This window comes from Balaenoptera acutorostrata, chromosome 20, assembly GCF_949987535.1.
Source record: "Balaenoptera acutorostrata chromosome 20, mBalAcu1.1, whole genome shotgun sequence".
NCBI lineage: Eukaryota > Metazoa > Chordata > Mammalia > Artiodactyla > Balaenopteridae > Balaenoptera > Balaenoptera acutorostrata.
Genome location: NC_080083.1, coordinates 52,458,321 through 52,479,767, shown reverse-complemented (window position 1 = coordinate 52,479,767; position 21,447 = coordinate 52,458,321). Strand labels below are relative to the sequence as shown.

Sequence of the window (21,447 nt, the reverse complement as noted above, 5' to 3'; positions counted from 1 at the left end):
TTGAATCACAGGCAGCTGCTAAGGTTTGACTGAATGGGCAGGGACTTGGAAGAAACAGGATTGGAAGATTGGTCATAGGAAATCTGGGGGAGATTTGGATGATCTCCAAATCTCCCTCAGATTTGGATGGACTTCTCAGAGTGGACACACGACATTCGTGTCCCAGGGAAGGCTCACGAAAGAGCACCCTCTGCCCAGGAGGCTCTCCATGGCCAGGTGGATGCAGTACACGCTCTCTGGACACGAGCCAACGGCTTTTCCCAGGCCCCCAGCGCTCGGTCAATGGGCCTGTGGACAAAGTGACCATGTGGGCAGGGATGGAGGCTCTGCGGGGCTCAGTTACATGGACTTCCCCTCACTGAGGCTCACCTGGCCGCCGCTGCTGAGGGCCCAGTGGGTCAAGAGCACTGAGCCCCCCAGATGGCACTATTAGCTGGGGGACCAGCCAGCTGCCCAACAGCAGGTTAGCTAATCAGGACTCTTCCCTCAGGGGGCAGTGACATGTCCTCACGGGAATAGACACTCTGGATACAGATTTGCCTCCCCCCTCGCCCAGGGGGCTTCTGCCAGCGGCACTGTTGTGGACTGAGAGGACCATCGTGGTGTCCACGCAGCACTGCTTCTGATCAAGGAGTTCATTTCACAGAAAGCGGTGAGCGCTGGACTCGTGCCATGGGACGCCTTATCTTAGCATGACCCCACTGCCCAGGAGCTGCTGGGCTGCTAGAAAGGTGGCGGGGCCCATGCAGACTGGGCTGCGGGATCAGTTAGGGAGACCAAACAGGGCTGGGGGCCATCCTATGACCCCCACCCCAGCCAGGACACACGAGTGGGAGCCAAGGCTGCATGTGTACGTGGCGCCCCGCCCTATATCCCCGATGCCCCGTGGGGGCTTCTGCCCGTGTCCACGGAACCAGAAGGTGGGCTCCTCCGGGGACTAGTCACAGGCCCGGAGGACAGAGCGGGTGGAGCATGCTGCCCAGGGGGCGGTTCAGCGGACACTGACGCCCAGGGTTGTAACATCACTAAACGCAGCATTTTGTGGTCCGAGCCGGCGGGGCAGTGACTTGTGAACAAGATTTCTGACCGCCCGGGAGACGGCCCACGCTGTCACCCTGCGAGGGTCCCACCATAGTGGGAGATGGAACTTTTAGTCTTGAAGACCGCGCAGGTGAGGCATTCTGGAAATGCACGTGAACCATGCGATCCAGAGCCCCAGAACCCCGGCCGCTTCTCGGGGCGGGGCCTCTGTCTGCGGACAGCCGCGTTCCGCGTTCTGCGGCGCTTGGCCCCGCGCGGCCGCCGTAGCGGGGTGGGTTGGGTCCGAATTACGGTGGCCGCGCCGTGCGGAGGCGACCGGGCTAGGCGGCGGGGCGCGGGCCGGGCCGCGCCGGCCGCCATGGGCAACCTGTTCGGCCGTAAGAAGCAGCAGAGCCGGGTCACGGAGCAGGACAAGGCTATCCTGGTGAGACGCCGGGCCCCGCAGGCGGGTGGACGCGGGCCGGGGACACCTGGGCCGGGCGGGGAAACTGAGGCACGGCGGCTACCGGCTGCGTTTCCCCCCTCGCCACGGGCTTCGGCCCCTCCGGCCGCCCAGCCCCACGCCGGGGCCGCAGCCTCGGAGCCCGTCTGGGGCGGTGGGTGGAGGGCTTCCGGTGGGAAGCGTGTCCGGGTCCGGTTCCCAGCGAGTCTGAGCGAATCCGGTCGCTGCGGGTGTAAGCGGTCCCGGTGCGGAGATTGAGCTGTGCCTCAGGTCTCGGGAGGCGGTGCCCGCGTCTCACTGTTTCCTGGTCGTACCTTGTCAGCGAGTAGGCTGGCCACGGGGTGGGATGGCGGGCGCCTCTCACGGCAGCAGGGACAGGACGTGCGGCTGTCGACGAGCCCGACCCACCGGCCATGGGGAGCGCTGGGGCAGACAGCCTCTAAAGAGAATGGAGTTGTGGAGGGAACTGGGGAGCGGCCGCTTGAGACAGACTGACCATGTCTACACTGGGGGCTAATTTCTCACCATGTTGAGTCTTAAAGATTTGCACACCCTTGACCCAGTTAACTCACTCCCCATAACCGACCCTGAAGACATAATCTTCCATCTGAGAAGTGCCTTGTGCTTGCAGGTGCTCACCATAGCGTCACCTGAAATGATGAAATTTGGAAGAAATGTAAATGGCTTAAAATAGGGGAGGAGAGACTAAGGCGTGTAAATGTCCCTGCATCCTTTTTGGGACACTGGGGTCCTAGGTGATTGGCACGGTCACATGAACATCACCTCAGTGCACCATCTGTTGTCCACTTACATATGGTGATAAGTGGCAAGAGCAGGGGAGCTGATGGCAAATGACTGAAGTCCACAGAGGAGTGAAGCTGGGAGGGAAGGCCCCAGTCTCCAGCCATGGCTGGGCTGGGATGGTGGCACTCGGGTGACTGTCACCAGCGACTTCTGTGTCGTCTCTTCACCTTGGAGGTGCTGGCCGCACTCCCTGACCAGCGCTCACACTCCTCGCTGATGGCGATGCCCTGCCATGACGGCGGTGAGAGCATGCCCTCCACCCCGGTGCTGAGGACATTAGGACTGGCTCTCTGTCTGAGGTGGGGGAGATCTTGGGGATTTGTAGGATATTGAGTTGCATCCCTGACCTCCACCTCCTAGATGCCAGTGGCATCCCCAGTGTGACAGCCAGGAATGTCTCCAGATAGTGCCCCACGTGCCCTGGGGGGCAAACTTGTCCCCATGGAGAACTCAGTTTCAGAGGATGTGCTTCCATTGGTGGCAGTTGGGGCATCCTGGCCTGTGGGGGGCCCTTCAGTGACCCCAGCAGCCTCTGTGCTGGCTCTCCTGGGTGCTGGGTAGCCCAGTGAGTGTCCAGTGCGCCCTGCCTGGGCTTGGTGTCGACACAAGGCCTGCTTTCCCGGCAGCAACTGAAGCAGCAGCGGGATAAGCTGAAGCAGTACCAGAAGAGGATCACCCAGCAGCTGGAGCGGGAGCGGGAGATTGCCCGGCAGCTCCTGCGCGACGGCAGGAAGGAGTGAGTGGGGCTGGGGGCCGGTCTTCGGGAGAGGGGTTCTGTCCCCCATCGGCCTAGAGCAGAGGTGGGGTAGGCCTGGAGGCTGGTCAGTGCCAGGCCAGGGCAGCTGATGGCCATGGCTGCTGGGTCACTGCTCGGGTTCCCTCTGCAGACGGGCCAAGCTGCTGCTCAAGAAGAAGCGATACCGGGAGCAGCTCCTGGACAAGACAGAAAACCAGATCACCAGCCTAGAGACCATGGTAGGCCTAGTAGGGGTCGGGGGGTATGGGCCATGGACCGTGTAGGCGCCAGAGTCCCCTCAGAGGACTGAAACCTATCGTTTTCCTCTCCTGGACCTCTCAGCCTGAGGCTATGGAATGGGTCAGGCCTGGAGGTGGAGGAGAATCTTTGATGGGAGCTTGACGGTCTTAAGGGGCTGGGGCAGGTTGGCTCTTGCAGGATCGTGGCTGGGGGGCTAGGCCACTTCTGGGTGGTGGGGTGGGCGGGGAGTCTGCCCCAGTGACTGAAGAGGTGTTGGGATCTGCAGGAGGCTCCCGAAGTGATCCAGTTTCAGGACCCAGAGCTCTAGTTCTGCTCTTTTGCTAACAGAGCTGCTGGTTATAAGCAGTCTACTTTGCGATTCCTCCCAGGCCCTCTCAGTCCCGCCCAAGTGTTGGTCAGGGCAGCGGGAAAGGACAGAGGGAGGAGGAAGGCAGAGACAGTCTGCTCTGAGGCCCAGCAGTCTTTGTCAGTGATAGTGTGATCCTAACTCCCTTCCATGGGTCTGCATGAGGCGGCAGAGAAGGTGGGCCCCTGACCACACGGGTTCCTTCCTCAGGTCCAGAGTATTGAATTCACCCAGATTGAAATGAAGGTGATCGAGGGGCTGCAGTTTGGAAATGAGTGTCTGAATAAGATGCACCAGGTAAGTCTTGCAGGACTGGGGACAGAGAGGAGGGGCAGCCAGTGGAATAAGGAGAGGGGTAGTCCCTGAGGCCACACCTGCACACAGGCCTTCGGGCATGAGGGAAAGCCAGTCACTACCAGGAGAAGGTGACGGGAGAGGGTGACAGTCTAGTAGTACAAACTCAGGGATATTGACCTGAGAATAGGGACCCAAACTATAAATTGTGTCCAGAGATGCTAAAGTGACTAGAGGGACAGTCTGGTTTGAATGGGGGAGGGGTGTGGTGAACTAATCTGGAGGACTTCCCGGAGGAGGTGAACACAGCTTCATTTCAGGAAGCAGCACAGAGGTGGATGGTGAAAGGAGAGGTGAGGCGCAGAGATGGCGTGCCCCGGCCCCCACCCCATCTCATTCCTGATGAGTGGATGGCAGTGGGGCTGGGCAGAGAGCTGAGGTTACACTGCCTTTCTGACTGTCCAATGTCATGGTGACCAGTCAAGCAAAGGTGCTGCTTTGAACCCAAAAGAAATCAAGTCACCTGGCCAGAGAAAAATTTTTATATTTTTGACTACCACTAGGGTTGATTTGAGTGCCAGAAGGGCCAGGAGGAGTCCAAGAAGGTCAGTTGAGGCTTCTGAAAAGACTGTCTGACAGCTCCATGCCTCTGTGGACGGGCCCTGCCTGGGACAGAAATAACCAAAGATGTGTTATATCCTGCTTGGCGTGGCTTCATTTAAACAGGAACAGAGGGTCTAGGCCGTGTGCCCTGCCAACGCAGGTGGCCTTCGTGTAGGGGGTTCTGTTACATGCTTCACTGACAAGATTCAAAAACTTGTAACCGATCAGGTGATGTCCATAGAAGAGGTGGAGCGGGTACTGGACGAGACGCAGGAGGCCGTGGAGTACCAGCGGGTAAGTGTTGCCGCACCACAGGGCCCGCCATCTGGCAGCCGGCGAGGACAGTGGCCAACTCGCTGAATGTCCTGTGCCGTTCTCGAGAGCCAGGCCTTCCCACACCACGTGGGGGCTGCCTTCCTTCTTTTGAGTGAGAGGAACCTTGAGCTGGGGCTGTCTCCTTCCTCCACGAGGGCCCACCCTTCCCCCACCCCAACCCAGCCATGCTCCTCACCTCTGCTCCTCCTTTTGCAGCAAATAGATGAGCTGTTGGCAGGAAGCTTCACTCAGGAGGACGAAGATGCCATCCTGGAGGAGCTGGACGCAATCACTCAGGTAACAGGACCCCTGGCACTGACACAGGCCCAGGTGTAGGGACCCCCCAGAAGGACTGCTCACTGGCCTCAGCGAGCAACTGTGTCAGGTTTCACTTGAGCACACAGCCCTGGTTCTGCAGCTGGTTTTCTTCCCTAAAACAACTGGCATTTGTGCTAAACTGAGGTCCCTTCTCCCCAGCCACCTGGCTGACCGCAGGGCAGGACTGGCCTGGAAAGAACATTTTGCAGGTTGTCCACCCAGGTGTTGCAGGCATCAGAGTGAACCAGGTGCCAGGACAGAGCGGAATGCCGACACTCCTAGCTCCCTCAGCCCTTTCCTCCCCAGTGGGCAGTGTGTGGGTTTTATATCAAATGGGGGCTTTTTCCCTCTTGTGGCCGGTCACTCGCTGTCACACACAGGGCCTCCGTGTGTTGGCCCAGAGGCCTCTAACCAGCCAACCATCACTTCAGGCCCTGAGTCTGTGTTTGCTCCCTGATGGAGGGCGTCTCCATCTCTGTGGGCCCCTGCCTAAGCAAGCCGAATTCACACCGTGCCCACCAGCCTGCCACTCCCCAGCCATAGGCCAGGCCAGGCAAGCAGGTCCTTAGCACTGCTGCTCGCGGCCTGGGGGCCCTATGTGCACCTGCCTGCTAATTTACTTCCTCCCAAGGCCCGAGAGACAGACCAGCACTCGCTGGAACAACAGGTGCACCCAGGTGCCACCACCTGAGGCAGAGGCGCCACTGGGGCCCCTGACCTGCATGGGTGCCTGTTTCAAAGCCCTTGTCTCAGACTCAGAATGGAACTTTGGGTTGGGAGCCCCTCAGGCTCTGGGTCGTTGGGAGCAGCCGCCTTTTGTGGTCACTGTGCCCCCGGTGATGTGAGTTGCAGAGATGCCAGAAGCCAGGGAGGATGCACCCTGGGCTTGAGTGCTGGAGGATTTGTGTCCTATTTAAATCCCGCTGATAGCGGCTAGGTGAACGGGATGCTGTTCTCTCCAAGGGAAGGACAAGGTGATTGTATCTCACAGCCTTTATTCTCTGTTTCTTGCAGGAACAGATAGAGCTGCCAGAGGTTCCTTCAGAGCCCCTTCCTGAAAAGATCCCAGGTACCCTCCTCGTTATGTCCTTTGGAGAACCGTGCATTCTAGAGCAGAGCAAAATATCCTGGCCTCTGGGCCCTGCCCTTCCTGCTTGGTGCGGGTTGGGCCCCAATTCCCCTGCTTGGTGGGCGTGCTTGCTGGCACCAGCTCAGGCGGAGTGCGGGCCTCGCCCTGGGGTTGAGCCCAGGCTTCTGAGCAGTTTGGGTAACTTCGTAAGAGCCAAACCCCGTTCAGAGGGGCGAATCCCAAAGTTCGAGTCGGGAAAGGGCCAGTTTAGCTGTGCAGGCTCTTCTGGGTCCAACCCAGGACCAGCCGTCTTCTAAACATCACGGGGACGACCTTCCCCGCGGCATCGCTTAACACGCCTTCAGAAATTCTCTATCCGCCCGGACTCGTCTTTCGTGATTCGTCCTCAGTTCTTTCTGCTCCCTTGCTGCTGCTTGGCCTCCCTTCTGGGGTCCGTGGGGAGGCGTGCACGCCCGCCTGCTGTGCTGTCCTGAGTGCTTGTGCCAGTGCCTGCTGTATGTCCTCCCTCCCGGCTTCTGTGTGTAACTCGCCTTTCTCAGAGCTGTGCCCGTTCTTCCCAGAGCGCGAAGCCCTGACCTGGCTTCTTGCTGCCTCTTGTCCTTTTCGGGATGTTCCCACCTCTGGGGTCTTCTGTACGCGACAGACATCTCTATGTTTCCTCCACAGAGAAAGTCCCCGTCAAGGCCAGGCCCCGACAGGCGGAAGTGGTGGCAGCCTCGTAACTTGTGTGGGAGTCACGGGGATTCCAGAGGCCTGGGGCCCACAGAGTTTGGGTGCGTGTCCGGCCCTGACCGGGCTCCCAGAAGGCTGGCGCCGGGCCAGGTGGGCCGGGAGCTGCCGGAGCAGCACAGCACACACAGGGCTCCTGACCAGGGTGACTCTACGGAGCGTTTCCCTGGCGCTGCTGTCTTGCTGTCGTTTCTGGATTAAATGGCAACATTCAAACTCTCCAGCCAAACACAGCTTCTGCAGCTGTGGTTCACACGGGCCACGGCCAGGCCTAACGCTCCTGGTGCCGGTCACACCTCCCGTCCCGGGTCGCGCGGCTCCACAGGCCAGTGTCTCCGCCACCCTGTCTTCTGTGGAAGGCACATCAGACCTGGCCTCCCCACCCTTCCCTCTCCCTTCTTCCTGCTGCTCCCATTAGCTGGCAGGGCTTTGGTTAAGGGGTCCCTGCCTTGGCCTGGCTCCCGGACGTGCCCAGTTTCCATGTAGACCTGGGGGTGGTAACCTCTCTGCTTCCACGTCGGCGTTTGTGGGTGGTGGACCAGGAGGGGTGCATCCCTGATGGATTTTGATGACTCTAGGAGGTCTGCCCACCCCATCACTCCTGGGGCCGTACAGAGGCCCAGTCCTGCTGACAGACATTCCAGCATAGCTGGCAGGTGTGGCTGTGGGTCCCCGAGCTGCCAGCTTTGAGCTGTTTGCAGCCAAGTGGAGACAGTGAAGGATGGAAGTGACTTCCCTAGTTCACGGTTCGTTTTGGAATTAGACAATCTCCCTGAGACTTCACTCCCAACAAGAAGACAAAGGGGACCCTCTTAGCCCCCAGACAGGCCAGCCCCATATTAAAGTTGACACCCACACAGCCTGCTGCCTTGTGGACTGGGGTCCGTGGAAGGGTGGGTTGGTGTGGCTCCTCCCTCAGGCCCCTGGAACACAGTCCCTTGACCCTCCCGGGGCACTTGGCACCTGGCTGGTCAGTGCCACACAGGGGCTGGGGCCTCGGGAGCCAGTGAGGTTCTAGCCCTGCCCGGCTGTGGGTGGAAGGCAGTCACCTGTGGGCACCTGCCTGCAGCAGGTGCAGGGCGGTACTCTGGCCCCACCTCCCTTAGAAGGGGTGCTGGTGGTTTCTCCCTTTTCAAGGGGTTTTGTGTGACTCCCGCGGCTGGTGGCTGGGAGGACGTGCAGTTTGGTGCCTCTGGGGTGTGGGGGTCTGGTTTGGAGTCCTGATGTCTAGGTAGGAAGCCAGATGCCCCAGGGAGCGAGCAGGCAACAGCAAGGACAGAGAAGTGGGTGTCCCACCTAAGGGGAGGCCTCCACACCCTCCACCCAGAGGGTATGGTGGGATGTGGCCAAGTTGCCAGGTCTGGAGTTCTTCAAGAGGAGCTAGAAAAAAAAAAAAAAAAAAAAAAAAGAGGAGCTAGAAACCCAGGCTTTCAGGGGACAGTCTTGCTTCGTGTGAAAGCACCCTTACCAGGTGCAGTGCACGCCTCAGCCAGGAGGGGGCTCTCTGCCAGCTGACTTGGGGGATTTTGCCAGAAGCCGACCTTTCCAGCGCCACTCTGGCTGCTGGGCCCCACCCCGGTCCTAGGGGCAGTTCTGATTGAGGAGGGGAAGGCGGTCCTGCCTCTCCTTGCTGTGAGTGACCCATCCCTCTGCAGCAGTGGGTCCCAGGCCGGGGGAGGGTGTGGAGGGACAGCCTCTCCAGACCTCACCAGCAGGGTGGACACCTCCCCTTGCCCTCTGCCTCCCCAGGACCCAGCGCTTGGGGCGGCCTGTGAGGCTGCCCATGGCAGTGCCCTGCCTCGTCTCTTTAACGGTTTCACCGCTGGGAGCTGTGTGGTGGGCCGTCGGGTGCCAACCCCCCGTGGTGAGCGCTTGGAGAACCTGCCCACGGGTGTGTGCGGCCCAGCTCCCTGGGATACACCCGTTCCCAGGATGGGAAGGTCATGACCAGCCTCCTTCTGACCCAGGCAAGGGGTACCCTCGTCTGGAACAACCCAGGAGTTGGGGAGGGAAGCCTCATCTTCTCGCCATCAACAAGTGAGATTTCACGTACCAACCAACATGCCTTTTCCTTTGTAAAAGTTCAACCCATGGACCTAGGGAGGCCGTGCTCTGAAACCCAGCTGACCTAGAGCTGACTCCTGGGCTCCGGCCTTGGAGGTCACCTGGCTCATAGGCCCCCTGTGTGTGTGTTGGGGCAGGGGGAGCCCATCCTGCCAGGATAAGACTCACATCTTCCTGCCCAGCGCTGAGCCCTGGTCTTCAAATACAAGCTGTGTGAGCCTGACCTGACCTAATCTGGGGGGCATAGAACTCATGACGATCACAAACCAGTCACAGTTAAGTACAAAATCTGGGAGCAGAGCTGGCATCCTGCCCAAGATTAGTGGGGGCCTGGTGGGGGCCTTGGAGGAAGAGGAGAGGGCGCAGTGAGCCACCTGCAGAGGGCCTGGTAGCAGCCGTGCCTGGTGGGTGGGACGGGCATAAGGGGGAGCCATGGGGGCCATCTGACCACAGAGAGGACTTCCTGGGAAGCTGGCAAGCTTGGCATTCAGAAGGGATAGACCAGGGCAGTAGAGAAAAAGACCCAGGGACCAGGACCGTTTGGCTGGAGGCACGTTTGTGGTACAAGCAGCGTGGAAAGTAGAAAAGCAGGGGATGGGGAGTTGGGGGAAGAGGGCACCCAGGATTGGGTGGGGGTGCCTGGGACAGGGTAGGGGAGACAGAATGGGAGGTGCCCGGACAGGGTGGGGGCCGTGTCCTGGTTGCACTGTGTGCCCTTCCCTGGGGAGGTGTTTGCCCTCCCCCCTACCCACTGCTGCCCCATGGGGTCTCACGGTGACCCCCGCCTGCCCATGGGGAGAACTTGGTGATGTCAGGTGGGGCGTTGTCATGACAACACGGGAACTTTGCCTTCGGAGGAGAGGCCCAGAGCCAGGTCACTGGCCACATCCCCAAACTCAGCAGGAGACCCCACCACTCCTTCCATCTCTGCTGGTGCTCGGCCACTGGGGTGGGGGCAGCAGGTCAGCAGGTGGAGCTGGGCCCCAGGGGGAGCTGGCCTCATGGCCCCAGGCAGAGCCTTGACTGCGTGAGCCAAGACACCCAGCCTGGGGCCTCCCCAGTGGACACCTGCACCCCTTGGCCAGGACAGCTGCCACCTTGGCATGTGCCTCACCCTTTCAACGATCCCTAGCATCCTTGCGGCCCTGTGTCTGGGGATCTCAGTGAGAAAATGGGAACACTCCAGATCTTTCTTCCTTAGTCATTTGCCCCCTCTCCACCCAGCTTTCCTGAGTGACCCTGCACACAACCCCATCCCGTCCCTGGTGCCCCGCCCTCACCAAGGACCAGGTCTCAGGTTGGGGGCTGTGGTGTCCTCCAGGGCTGCTCTCGCTACTTGTGATCTTGTTGCTGAGGAGTCTGAGGACTGGTCTTGGAAGGAAGGAAGGTGTGTTCTTTTCTGAGGCAGGCGCAGGCTAGTGTAGGGAAGGCATTTAAGGGTCATGAGCGACACTGTCCTCTGATCTGGCTTATGGAGTAAGTGAACCTTCCTTAAGAAGCAGAAGTTCTGAAACGAACTCAAAAGAGTAAGAGCACAGGGAATGAGGACCGTGGAAGCTGAACTGTGGATGCAAGGTGCTTGGCGGCGCTGTGACGCCCAAAGAGTGATCTTCACTTTGTGGTTTTTTTGGTAAAAGCTTCATTGATTGTGCAGTTCAGTCATTTTTATTATGTTCCCAGAGTTGTGCAACCATCACCACAATCAATTTTAAAACAGTCCCATCATCCCTAAGGAAACCCTGTACCCTCTAGCTAGTGCCCTCATCTCCCCTCCCCACAGTCCCTGGCAGCCACTAGTCTGCTTTCTGTCTCTGTGGATTTGCCCGTTCTGGACATTCATACACATGGGGCCACACAATGAATGACCTTTAGTGTCTGGCCTCTTAGTGTGATGTTTTTGAGGTTCACCCATGTTGTAGTGTGTATCAGTACTTCATTCCTTTTTATGGTTGAATAATGTTCATTGTATAGATGGACCACATTTTATCTGTTCATCACCTGATGGACATTTGCGTTTTTTCCACTTATTCACTTTTATGAATACTCCTTTCTGTACACGTTTTTGTGTAGACAAGTTTTCATTTCTCTTGGGTGTAAACCCAGAGTGAATTCCACTCTGGGTCATACAGTGACTCTTACATTTGGCCGTTGGAGGAAGTGCTGCATGTTTTCCTCAATAGCTGCACCATCTTTCATCCCCAGAAGCAGGTGTGAGGGCTCCACTTTGTCCACAGCCTGCCCAGCACTAGCTATTTCATATCTTTTTCATTATAGCCATCCTAGTAGGAGTTAAGTGCTATCTCATTGTGGTTTTGATTTGCATTTTCCTAATGACTAATGATGTTGAGCATCTTTTCTTATGCTTAGTGGCCATTTGTACATCTTCTTGGGAGAAATATCTATTTAGATCTTTTACTCATTTTAATTGAGTTGTCTTTTTATTATTGAGTTGCAAGAGTTCTTTATATATTCTTGATATTAGACTCTGATCAGATATAAGATTTGCAAAAATTTTCTCCCATTCTGTGGCTTGGTCCTTTCACATTTTTAATAATTTCCTTTGAAACACAAGTGTTCTTTAATTTTGATGAAGTCCAGTTTATTTTTTCTTTTGTTGCTTGTGCTTTTGGTGTCGTATCTAAGATACCATTACCTAATCCAAGGTCATGAAGATTTATTTCTATGGGTTTTTTTTTAAGAGTTTTATAGTTTAGCGCTTACATTTAGGTCTTTTATCCATTTCGAGTTAATTTTTCTATATAATGTTAGGTTGGTGGTCCAACTTCATTCTTTTGCACGTGGATTTTTTTTTAAGAGTTTTTTTTTTTTTTTAGAGTTGGTTTCTTTTTTTTTTTAATAAATTTATATTGTATTTATTTATTTTCGGCTGCGTTGGGTCTTCGATGCTGTGTGTGGGCTTTCTCTAGTTGCTGCAAGCGGGGGCTAGTCTTCATTGCAGCACCCATGCTTCTCATCGCGGTGGCTTCTCTCGTTGTGGAGCACGGGCTCTAGGTGCACAGGCTTCAGCAGTTGTGGCTCACAGGCTCTAGAGCGCAGGCTCAGTAGTTGTGGCGCATGGGCTTAGTTGCTCCGCAGCTAGAGTTGGTTTCTTTTTATTCGGGAATAACTGTGGTCAACTTTCATTTATGTGGAAGCTTACTGATTAATTCTTTTCCAATCATTCTAGTACCATTTGAAAAGACAGTTATTTCCCCCATTGAATCCTTGGCACCTTTGTCAAATATCAGTTGATCAAGTGTGAGAGTTTATTTGCAGACTCTCAATCCTATCCCATTTATCTATATGTCTATCCTTATATCCTTATTGTAGCTTTGTAGTAAGTTTTGAAATCAGGAAGTGTGAATCCTCTAACTTTGTTCTTTTTCAAGGTTGTGTTTGCTATTCTGGGTCCCTTGAATTTCCATATGAATTTTAGGATCAGCTTGTTAATTTCTGGAAAGAAGCCAGGTGAGATTTTGATGGGGATTTTGTTGGCTCCATAGATCAATTTGGGGAGTGCTGCCATCATAGCAATATTAAGTCTTATGATCCATGAACACAAGTGTCTTTTCATTTATTCATTAATTCCTTTCAACAATGTTTTGTAGTTTTCAGAGTATAAGTTTTATACTTCTTTTGTTAACTTTATTGTTAAGTATTTTCTTCTTTTTGATGCTATTGTAAATGGAGTTTTTTTCTTAATTTCAATTTCAGATTATTCACTGCAAGTGTATAAAAATAAAATTGATTTTTGTATGTTGATCTTGTATTCTGCAACCATGCTGAACTTGTGTATTAGTTCTAGTAGGTTTTTAGTGCAACCCTTAGGATTTTCTATATGCAAGATCATATCACGTGCAAATAGAAATAGTTTTACTTCTTCCCAAACTGGATGCCTTTTAGTTCATTTCCTTGCCTAATTTCCCTGGCTGAGACCTCCAGGGCAGGGTTGAATAGAAATGGATATCTTCATTTTATATGTTTCTATTCCACTCCCACCCCTAAAATACTAAAAACAGGAAGAACAAGTCCTTACAAGTTTTTGAACAAAATCCAGCTCATTTCTTTTTCCTTTCCCATTCATCCCTTCCTACCTTTCTCCTTTCTTTTACTTTTCTTTTTGAGCAGGGTGGGGTGGGGCGGTGGGGCTGACAGGCCAGGTCACACCTGGCCCACCCGGTCTTCAAGCTGCACTTGTCAGTCTTCGTGATGTTCCCGTGGATTCCGTCGTGAAATGTGAGCTTGATAATGGCATCATCGTGGGTGGGTTTGCTGCCAGGCGGGAACTGGCCAGTGGCTCCGCAGCAGCAGAGGGAGAAGATCTCCCATGCTGTGATTCCAAGCTGAGAGGGGCAGCAAGAGAGTGAGTAACACTCAAGATGATGGCCCCAGTGGTAACCAAAGCCCCCAGACAACGTGTTAACAAAGGACGTATGAAGTTCTATAAAGGCCGCCAGTGCATGGGTTTATAGGTTAAAGCCTTGTTTGGTAGTGATGTATTTGAAGAAGGTCTGGGAATTCTGCCTGCAAACTCTGCAGGTGAACTGTGGGTGCAGCTGCTAAATCCTCGATGGAACCTTAGGCTTCACCAATAGAATATACTCCTAGTGGGATGCTGCAGTCCCCTCACCAGCTTAACGTTTACAGTGCTGCCCCTGCGTCAGCAATAAAAGGCTAGGTTCTGAATGTTCTACTTCATCAAACAAAGTGCCACGGAGAAGGGCAGAGACGGGTCTGACGTGTTTGCTGTGCTGTCCCAGCCTCCTGAGTGCTGATATGCTCATATAATAGGTACCCCCACAGCTGTGTTCGAGTCACGATGATCGACACTTCCAAAGTGCTCACTGGCCAAACAGGGAGATTGCAGCCATCTAATTCCTCAGGCAGAACGTGTCATTCCCCGGTGATGTCTGCAGAGTGAGGGAGAGTCTCTGTGCGTCTTTATATATTGTTCTCCTCGTGTGTTTAAAAAACAATACGTTCTTAAGTACAGTATTGCCTTAGTACTGTAGTTTCCCCCTTGTAGTCTTGCTTACTCCACTTATTACTTAGGAAATATTTTTTTAAATAAATAATATAAAAATATACCCGTCTCAGTTTCTCTACATTTGTTCTAAATCAGTAGCATTTAACCTAAGTTTAGCTGTAGATTTAAAGAAGCCATAAGAACACATTCGTCTATACAAGGGGAAGTGGGCACTTCCTTATTTCAAGGGTGATATCCCAGAGGAAACCCCTGTTCTCCCACAGACCGTTCGTCTGACCCACTGAGGCACATCTCTCGTGCCTGTACTACCGACTGAACAGCCTCATGTGGAGGAGGTGACCTGTGGCTTATCCTGTGCATCTGTTGCTTTGCCTACTCTCAGTGTACTGGCATGAAGGGAAGTGAGGGGAAGCAAACACACTTTTTTTTTTAATTGATGTATAGTTGATTTACAAGGTTGTGTTCATTTCAGGTATCCAGCAAAGTGATTCAGATATATATAGATAGAGATAGAGATATATATAGAAACATAGCTAGATATAGATTTTCTTTTTCAGTCTTTTCCATTATAGGTTATTATAAAATATTGAGTATAGTTCCCTGTGCTATACAGTAGGACCTTGTGTTTATCTATTTTATATATAGTAGTATATATATGTTAATCCCAAGCTCCTAATTGATTCCCCACCACCACCACTTTCCTCTTTGGTAACCATAAATTTGTTTTCTATGTCTGTGAATCTGTTTCTCTTTAGTAAATAAGTTCATTTGTATTATTTTTTAGATTCCACATATAAGTGATATCATATGATATTTGTCTTTGACTTACTTAATACAATAATCCCTAGGTCCATCCATGTTGCTGCAAATGGCAATATTTCATTATTTTTTATGGCTGAGTAATATTCCATTGTGTGTGTGTGTGTGTGTGTGTGTGTGTGTGTGTGTGTGTGTGTGTATACCACATCTTCTTTATCCATTTATCTGTCAGTGGGCACTTAGGTTGCTTCCATATCTTGGCTTTTCTAAATAGTGCTGCTGTGTACATTAAGGTGCATGTATCTTTTTGAATTAGAGTTTTTGTCTTTTCCGGATATATGCCCAGGAGTGGGATTGCTGGACCATATGGTAACTCTATTTTCAATTTCTTAAGGAACCTCCATAAAGTTCTTCATAGTGGCTGCACCAATTTACATTCCCACCAACAGTATAGGAGGGTTTCCTTTTTTCCATCCCTCTCCAGCGTTTATTTGTAGACTTTTTGATGATGGCCATTCTGGTGTGTGGTGAAACCTCATTGTAGTTTTGATTTGCATTTCTCTAATAATTAGCGATGTTGAGCATCTTTTCATGTGCCTGTTGGCCATCTGTATGTCTTCTTTGGAGAAATGTCTATTTAAGTCTTCTGCCCATTTTTTGATTGGGGTATTAGTTTTCTTGATATTGAGCTGTTGAGCTGTTTGTATATTTTGGAAATTAATCCCTTATCAGTCACATCGTTTGCAAATATTTTCTCCCATTCCACAGGTTGTCTTTTCATTTTGTTTATGGTTTCCTTTGCTGTGCAAAAGCTTTTAAGTTTAATTAGGTCCCATTTGTTTATTTTTGCTTTTATTTCCATTACTCTAGGAGATGGTTCCAAAAAAATATTGCTTTGATTTTTGTCAAAGAGTGTCCTGCCTATGTTTTCCTCCAGGAGTTTTATAGTATTCAGTCTTATATTTAGGTCTTTAATCCATTTTGAGTTTATTTTTGTATATGGTGTTAGAGAATGTTCTAATTTCATTCTTTTATAAGTAGCTTTCCAGTTTTCCCAGCACAACTTATTGAAGAGACTGTCTTTTCTCCATTGTATATTTTTGCCTCCTTTGTCATAGATTAATTGACTGTAGGTGTGTGGGTTTATCACTGGACTTTCTATCCTGTTCCATTGTGATCTATATGTCTGTTTTTGTGCCAGTACCATACTGTTTTGATTACTGTAGCTTTTATAGTCTGAAGTCAGGGAGTGTGATTCCTCCAGCTCTGTTCTTCTTTCTCCAGATTGTTTTGGCTATTTGGGGTCTTTCATGTTTCCATACAAATTTTAAAATTATTCTAGTTCTGTGAAAAATGCCATTGGTAATTTGATAGGTTTTGCATTGAATCTATAGTTTGCCTTGGGTAGTATGGTCATTTTAACAATATTGATTCTTCCAATCCAAGAACATGGTATATCTTTCCATCTGTTGGTGTTGTCTTCAGTTTCTTTCATCAGTGTCTTATAGTTTTCACAGTACAGGTCTCTTGCCTCCTTAGGTAGGTTTATTCCTAGGTATTTTATTCTTTTTGATGTGATGGTAAATGGGATTATTTCCTTAATTTCTCTTTCTGATATTTTGTTGGTAGTGTATAGAAATGCAACAGATTTCTGTATATTAATTTTGTATCCTGCAACTACCGAATTCATTGATGAACTCTAGTAGTTTTCTGTTGGCATCTTTAGAATTTTCTGTGTATAGTATCATGTCGTCTGTAAACAGTGACAGTTTTACTTCTTCCTTTCCAATTTGGATTCCTTTTATTTCTTTTTCTTCTCTGATTGTTGTGACTAGGACTTCCAATACTATGTTGAATAAAAGTAGCAAGAGTGGGTATCTTTGTCTTGTTTCTGATCTTAGAGGAAATGCTTTCATCTTTTCACTATTGATATAATGTTAGCTGTGGGTTTGTTATACATGGCCTTTATTATGTTGAGGTATGTTCCCTCTATGCCAAAAAACACACTTTAATTCTGGCTTATGTGGCACACAGCCAGCAAGGGAACTTGGACGTAGTGAAGTTCTGAATAATAGGTAAAGCTGAAACCTCAAACAAAGTAGAAATTCTACAAATCAATTGTTTTGGATTAACTGCATCATCTCCAGATTATTTTTCTTCCATTTTAAAGTAATATATGGAGTATCTGGCTCTGTTATGGTAGCATAAGCCCACTTCAGCCCATCTCTGTCACTGTTACAACTGAAAACTCAAGGAAGAAAAAAAAAAGGAGCTCCCTAAGGACTCTGCAAAGTAAACCAAAGCAGGTGGATTGTGGAGGCAAGTTCAGACTTGCTGCTGTGACCCGTGTGGGGAGGAGTTCCCATTTTATTTTCTCTTTTCTTTTTGCCTTGGGCGGCCTCAGTTGCAGGACCACACAGCAACACCAAACAAAAATTCTGATAGAACTCTGTCTTTCTGGCAAGAGGAACTCTACCAGAGGAGCTGAGTTCTGGAAAGTGCAAGGGTCCTGGAGAGGAGAAAGTTGGAGAAAGGGACCTGTGCTCTAAATAAACCAGCAGAAGTCTTGGGCTCACCTCCAAGTTACACGTGCACAGGACAGACCCAAAGCAGCACAAAAAGCTTTTGATAACTGAACTTAGACTGGAACCACTGGCCACTGAAGGCAAGTGGGGCTTGTCGTGTGAGCTAACCAGGTTGATGGGCTGCTGAGACAGAACAACATTCTCCAGAGGATTATAACAGACCCAGAGTCTACACAACAGTCAAAATGTCCAATTTACAACCCCAAATTATGCAAGGAGAGAGACGATCAACAGATGCCAGCTCTGAGATGATCCAGGTGGTACAATCATCAGACAGAAACCTTGAAGTGGTTATTGTGATTGCATCATATAAGGTAAGATCAAACATACCTGTAACAGGTGCAAAGATTGACATTCTCAGCTGAAAAGCAGAAACTGTGTCAATGAACAAAATGGAAACTTTAGAACTGAAAAATAAAGTGCCAGAAATCTAAAAAAGTACTGAACATGCTCAACAGCAGAAAGGAGATGACCGAGGAAAGACTCAGTGAACTTGAAGATAGAGCAACAGAAATTACTAAATCTGGAGAACTGAGAAAGAGAAAAGATTGGGGTGGGGCAGGGAGGGGGGGGAGCCTGAGCCTCAGGAACTTGTGGGACAATATCAAAAGGACTAACCTGTGTTTTTAAAATCCCAGGAGAAGAGAAAGAGATTATAGCAGAAAAAACATTTGAAGAAATAATGGATGAAAATTTCCCACATTGGTGAAGGATATCAATTTAGAGATTCAAAAAGCTTGGGTCCCCAAACAGGATAAATTCAAAGAAAAACATGCCTAGACATATCATAATTAAAATGCTAAAAGTCAAAGGCAAAGAGAAAATCTTGAAAGCTGATAGATAAAAATGAAACATTACATGCAGAGGAACAACAATGCAAATGACTACAGATTTCTAATCAGAAACCACAGAGGCTAGAAGATAGTGAAACAGTGTCTTTAAAGTGCTGAAGGACTTCCCTGGTGGCGCAGTGGTTAAGAATCTGCCTGCCAATGCAGGGGACATGGGTTCAGGCCCTGGTCCAGGAAGATTCCACATGCCGCAGAGCAACTAAGCCCGTGCGCCACAACTACTGAGCCTGCGCTCTAGAGCCTGCAAGCCACAACTACTGAAGCCTGCACGCCTAGAGCCCGTGCTCCGCAACAAGAGAAGCCACCACAATGAGAAGCCCGTGCACCACAACAAAGAGTAGCCCCCGCTCAATGCAACTAGAGAAAAGCCCACACACAGCAACGAAGACCCAATGCAGCCAAAAATAAATAAATAAATTTAAAGTACCGGAGAATAGAACTGTCAACCCAGAGTCAATATCTGGCAAAAATATGCTTCAGGAATGAAGGGGAATTAAAGACATTCTTAGATGAAGGAAAACTAAGAGAATTCACTGTGTAGTCCTGCTCTAAAAGAAATACTGAAAGAAATTATTCAGGCTGCAGGGAAATGACACCAGATGGAAGATGAAGGAAGAACAACAGAAATGGTAAATATATGGGTAAATAAAAAAGATAAATTTTCCTTTTAAGGTTTAAAAAGTATGTTTAAAAAGACTGTTGAAAGCAAAAATTATAATGTTGCTTGGTGGGATTTTCAACATATGTAAATGTAATAGGTGTGGCAACTATAACACAAATGGGGAAGGTAGAGGAACTTACATGGGGGTAAGGCCTCCACATTTTAGTTGAAATGGTATAACACTAAATAAACTGAAAGGATAGGAATATATATAGCAAAATCCCTAGTATGACCATTAAAAGAATAGAGATACAGCCTAAAAGTCAGTAGGTAAATTAAAGTGGAATACTCAAAAGATTCTCAAATAATCCAGAAGGTGGCAGAAAAGGGGACCAGAGGAGACAAACAGAAAACAATAAAATGGGAGACCGAAATTCAACTACTTTAATAATTACATTAAATGTAAATGGTGTAAACACACCAACTAAAGGCAGAGACAGTCAAATTGGAATTTTTTAAAAAAACACTATATGCTGTCTACAAGAAACCCACTTTATTTTTTTAATTATTTATTATTTATTTTATTTATTTATTTGGCTGCGTTGAGTCTTCGTTGCTGTGTGTGGGCTTTCTCTAGTTGTGGCGAGCAAGGGCTACTCCTCATTGCTGTGCATGGGCTTCTCATTGTGGTGGCTTGTCTTGTTGCGGAGCACAGGCTCTAGGCACGCAGGTTCAGTAGTTGTGGTGCATGGGCTTAGTTGCTCCACAGCATGTGGCATCTTCCCAGACCAGGACTCGAACCTGTGTCCCCTGCAGTGGCAGGCAGATTCTTAACCACTGTGCCACCAGGGAAGCCCCAAGAAACCCACTTTAAATAGGAAGACAGAGATAGGTTAAATGTAGAGAAATGGGGAAAATATACCATGGAAACACTAATCAAAGGAAATCTGGAGTGGTATATTAATATCATACAGAGATAATTACATAATAATAAAAGAAGGCATAATAATCCTAAATGTGTATTTGCCTAACAGTAGAACTTCAACATACAGAAAGCAAAAACTGACAACTAAAGGACAAATAGTCTCTTAGAAATTAGACACCCCTCCTTCAGTAAGTGAGAGACAGCAGGAAGTCATTAAGGATATGGTCAACCTGAGCATTACCCTGATACCAAAATCACATGAGGTCATCACAAGAAACCTGAAGACTACTATCCCTCATGAACACACATGCAAAATCCTCAACAAAATATTAGCAGATTGAATCCAGCAATATATAAACAGGGGTCTTTGCCCTGGAATAACCTGTTTTTTACAGGATAAATCACATGGGGTTTATCCTGGAAATGCAAGATAGGCTCAACCTTCAAATATTAATATATTTCACCATATCAACAGACTAAAGAAGAAAAACGTTATGGTATCTCAACAGATACCAGAAAAGCATTTTTAAAACTCTTAGCAAACTAGGAATAAAAGAGAACTTCTTTAACATTATAAAAGTCATTTACAGGGACTTCCCTGGTGGTCCAGTGGCTAAGACTCCGCGCTCCCAATGCAGGGGGCCCAGGTTCAATCCCTGGTCAGGGAACTAGATCCCACATGCCGCAAATAAAAGATCCCGCATGCTGCAACTAAAGATCCCGCATGCCACAAAGAAGATCCCACAGGTGGCAACAAAGATCCTGCGTGCCGCAGCTAAGACCCGGCACATACAAATAAATAAATTAAATAAATATTTTTTTAAAAGTCATTTACAAAAACCCTATAGCTAACACCACACTTCATGGTGAAAGGCTGCGTGCTTTCCCCATAAGATTGGGAACAAGGCAAAGATGACTACTCTTACCACTTCTATTCAACATCACGTTGGAAGTCCTAGTCAGCGTAGTAAGCAAGAAAAAGAAAACGCATACATGTTGGGAAGGAAGAAACAAAACTTTCTATTTGTAGATGACAAGACTACATATGTACAAAATCCCAAAGGAATCTATAAGAAATCTACTAGAACTAATCAGTACATTTAGCAAGATGACAGAATGCAAATATGCAAAATTCAATACGTATTTCTGTTTCCTAGCAATGAACAACTGGAAACTGAAATTAAAATTTAAACATGGGAAACAGACTTCCCAAGCAGGATGGGACAGTGTGTGGCAGATCAGTGCTCCTGCTAAGAACTAGAGAAGCTAGACAAAATATATAAATCATCTCTTTAAATGTATCAGAGAACTGCAGAAGCAATGGAAATGAACAGGGGGCAGAACAACGAAAAGATGAGCTGACCGTCTGTAGGCAGAGCTTGCCAAGCGTTGGTTTATGCTGGGTTTAGTGACAGAACTGGAGATTTGAGGGGCATCTAATCATGAGAAGAATGGAGACTTGGGGGCTGATCTTTCCTTCAAGATTTTGACAAATTTAGGAACATATGAGGATGCTAGTTAAAGAGCTAATGTGGGAACCTCTGGAAAGTTGTCTACCATCCTTCAGTGCTGAGGACACAAAGACCCACCAAGGGAGGCGCCAGTGTTCACCCTGGGCTTTCTGGTTAATGTCCTGGAGGACCAGCCCCTGGAAGGAGAAGCAGATGGACTTACCGAAACCATAAACCACCCCAAG

At 49.5% G+C, this 21,447-nt stretch overlaps 1 protein-coding gene across 1 annotated transcript; it reads left to right on the top strand.

The window, feature by feature from the left end:
* The first annotated feature begins 1,305 nt into the window (after window positions 1–1,305).
* CHMP6 (charged multivesicular body protein 6) lies at window positions 1,306–7,839 on the top strand. The gene is made up of 8 exons (XM_057536573.1): window positions 1,306–1,465; window positions 2,914–3,023; window positions 3,175–3,262; window positions 3,841–3,927; window positions 4,756–4,821; window positions 5,059–5,139; window positions 6,175–6,229; window positions 6,917–7,839. The coding sequence occupies exons 1-8, from the start codon at window positions 1,400–1,402 to the stop codon at window positions 6,970–6,972; spliced, it is 609 nt and encodes a 202-aa protein (XP_057392556.1). The 5' UTR covers window positions 1,306–1,399; the 3' UTR covers window positions 6,973–7,839.
* Window positions 7,840–21,447: the final 13,608 nt, after the last annotated feature.

Bases quoted from the DNA above. Each gene is read 5' to 3' on its own strand.
- CHMP6 (XM_057536573.1), top strand. From the start codon at position 1,400: ATGGGCAACCTGTTCGGCCGTAAGAAGCAGCAGAGCCGGGTCACGGAG. The intron at 4,822-5,058 runs GTAAGTGTTGCC...CTCCTTTTGCAG, and splicing joins AGGCCGTGGAGTACCAGCGG to CAAATAGATGAGCTGTTGGC. The intron at 5,140-6,174 runs GTAACAGGACCC...TGTTTCTTGCAG, and splicing joins AGCTGGACGCAATCACTCAG to GAACAGATAGAGCTGCCAGA.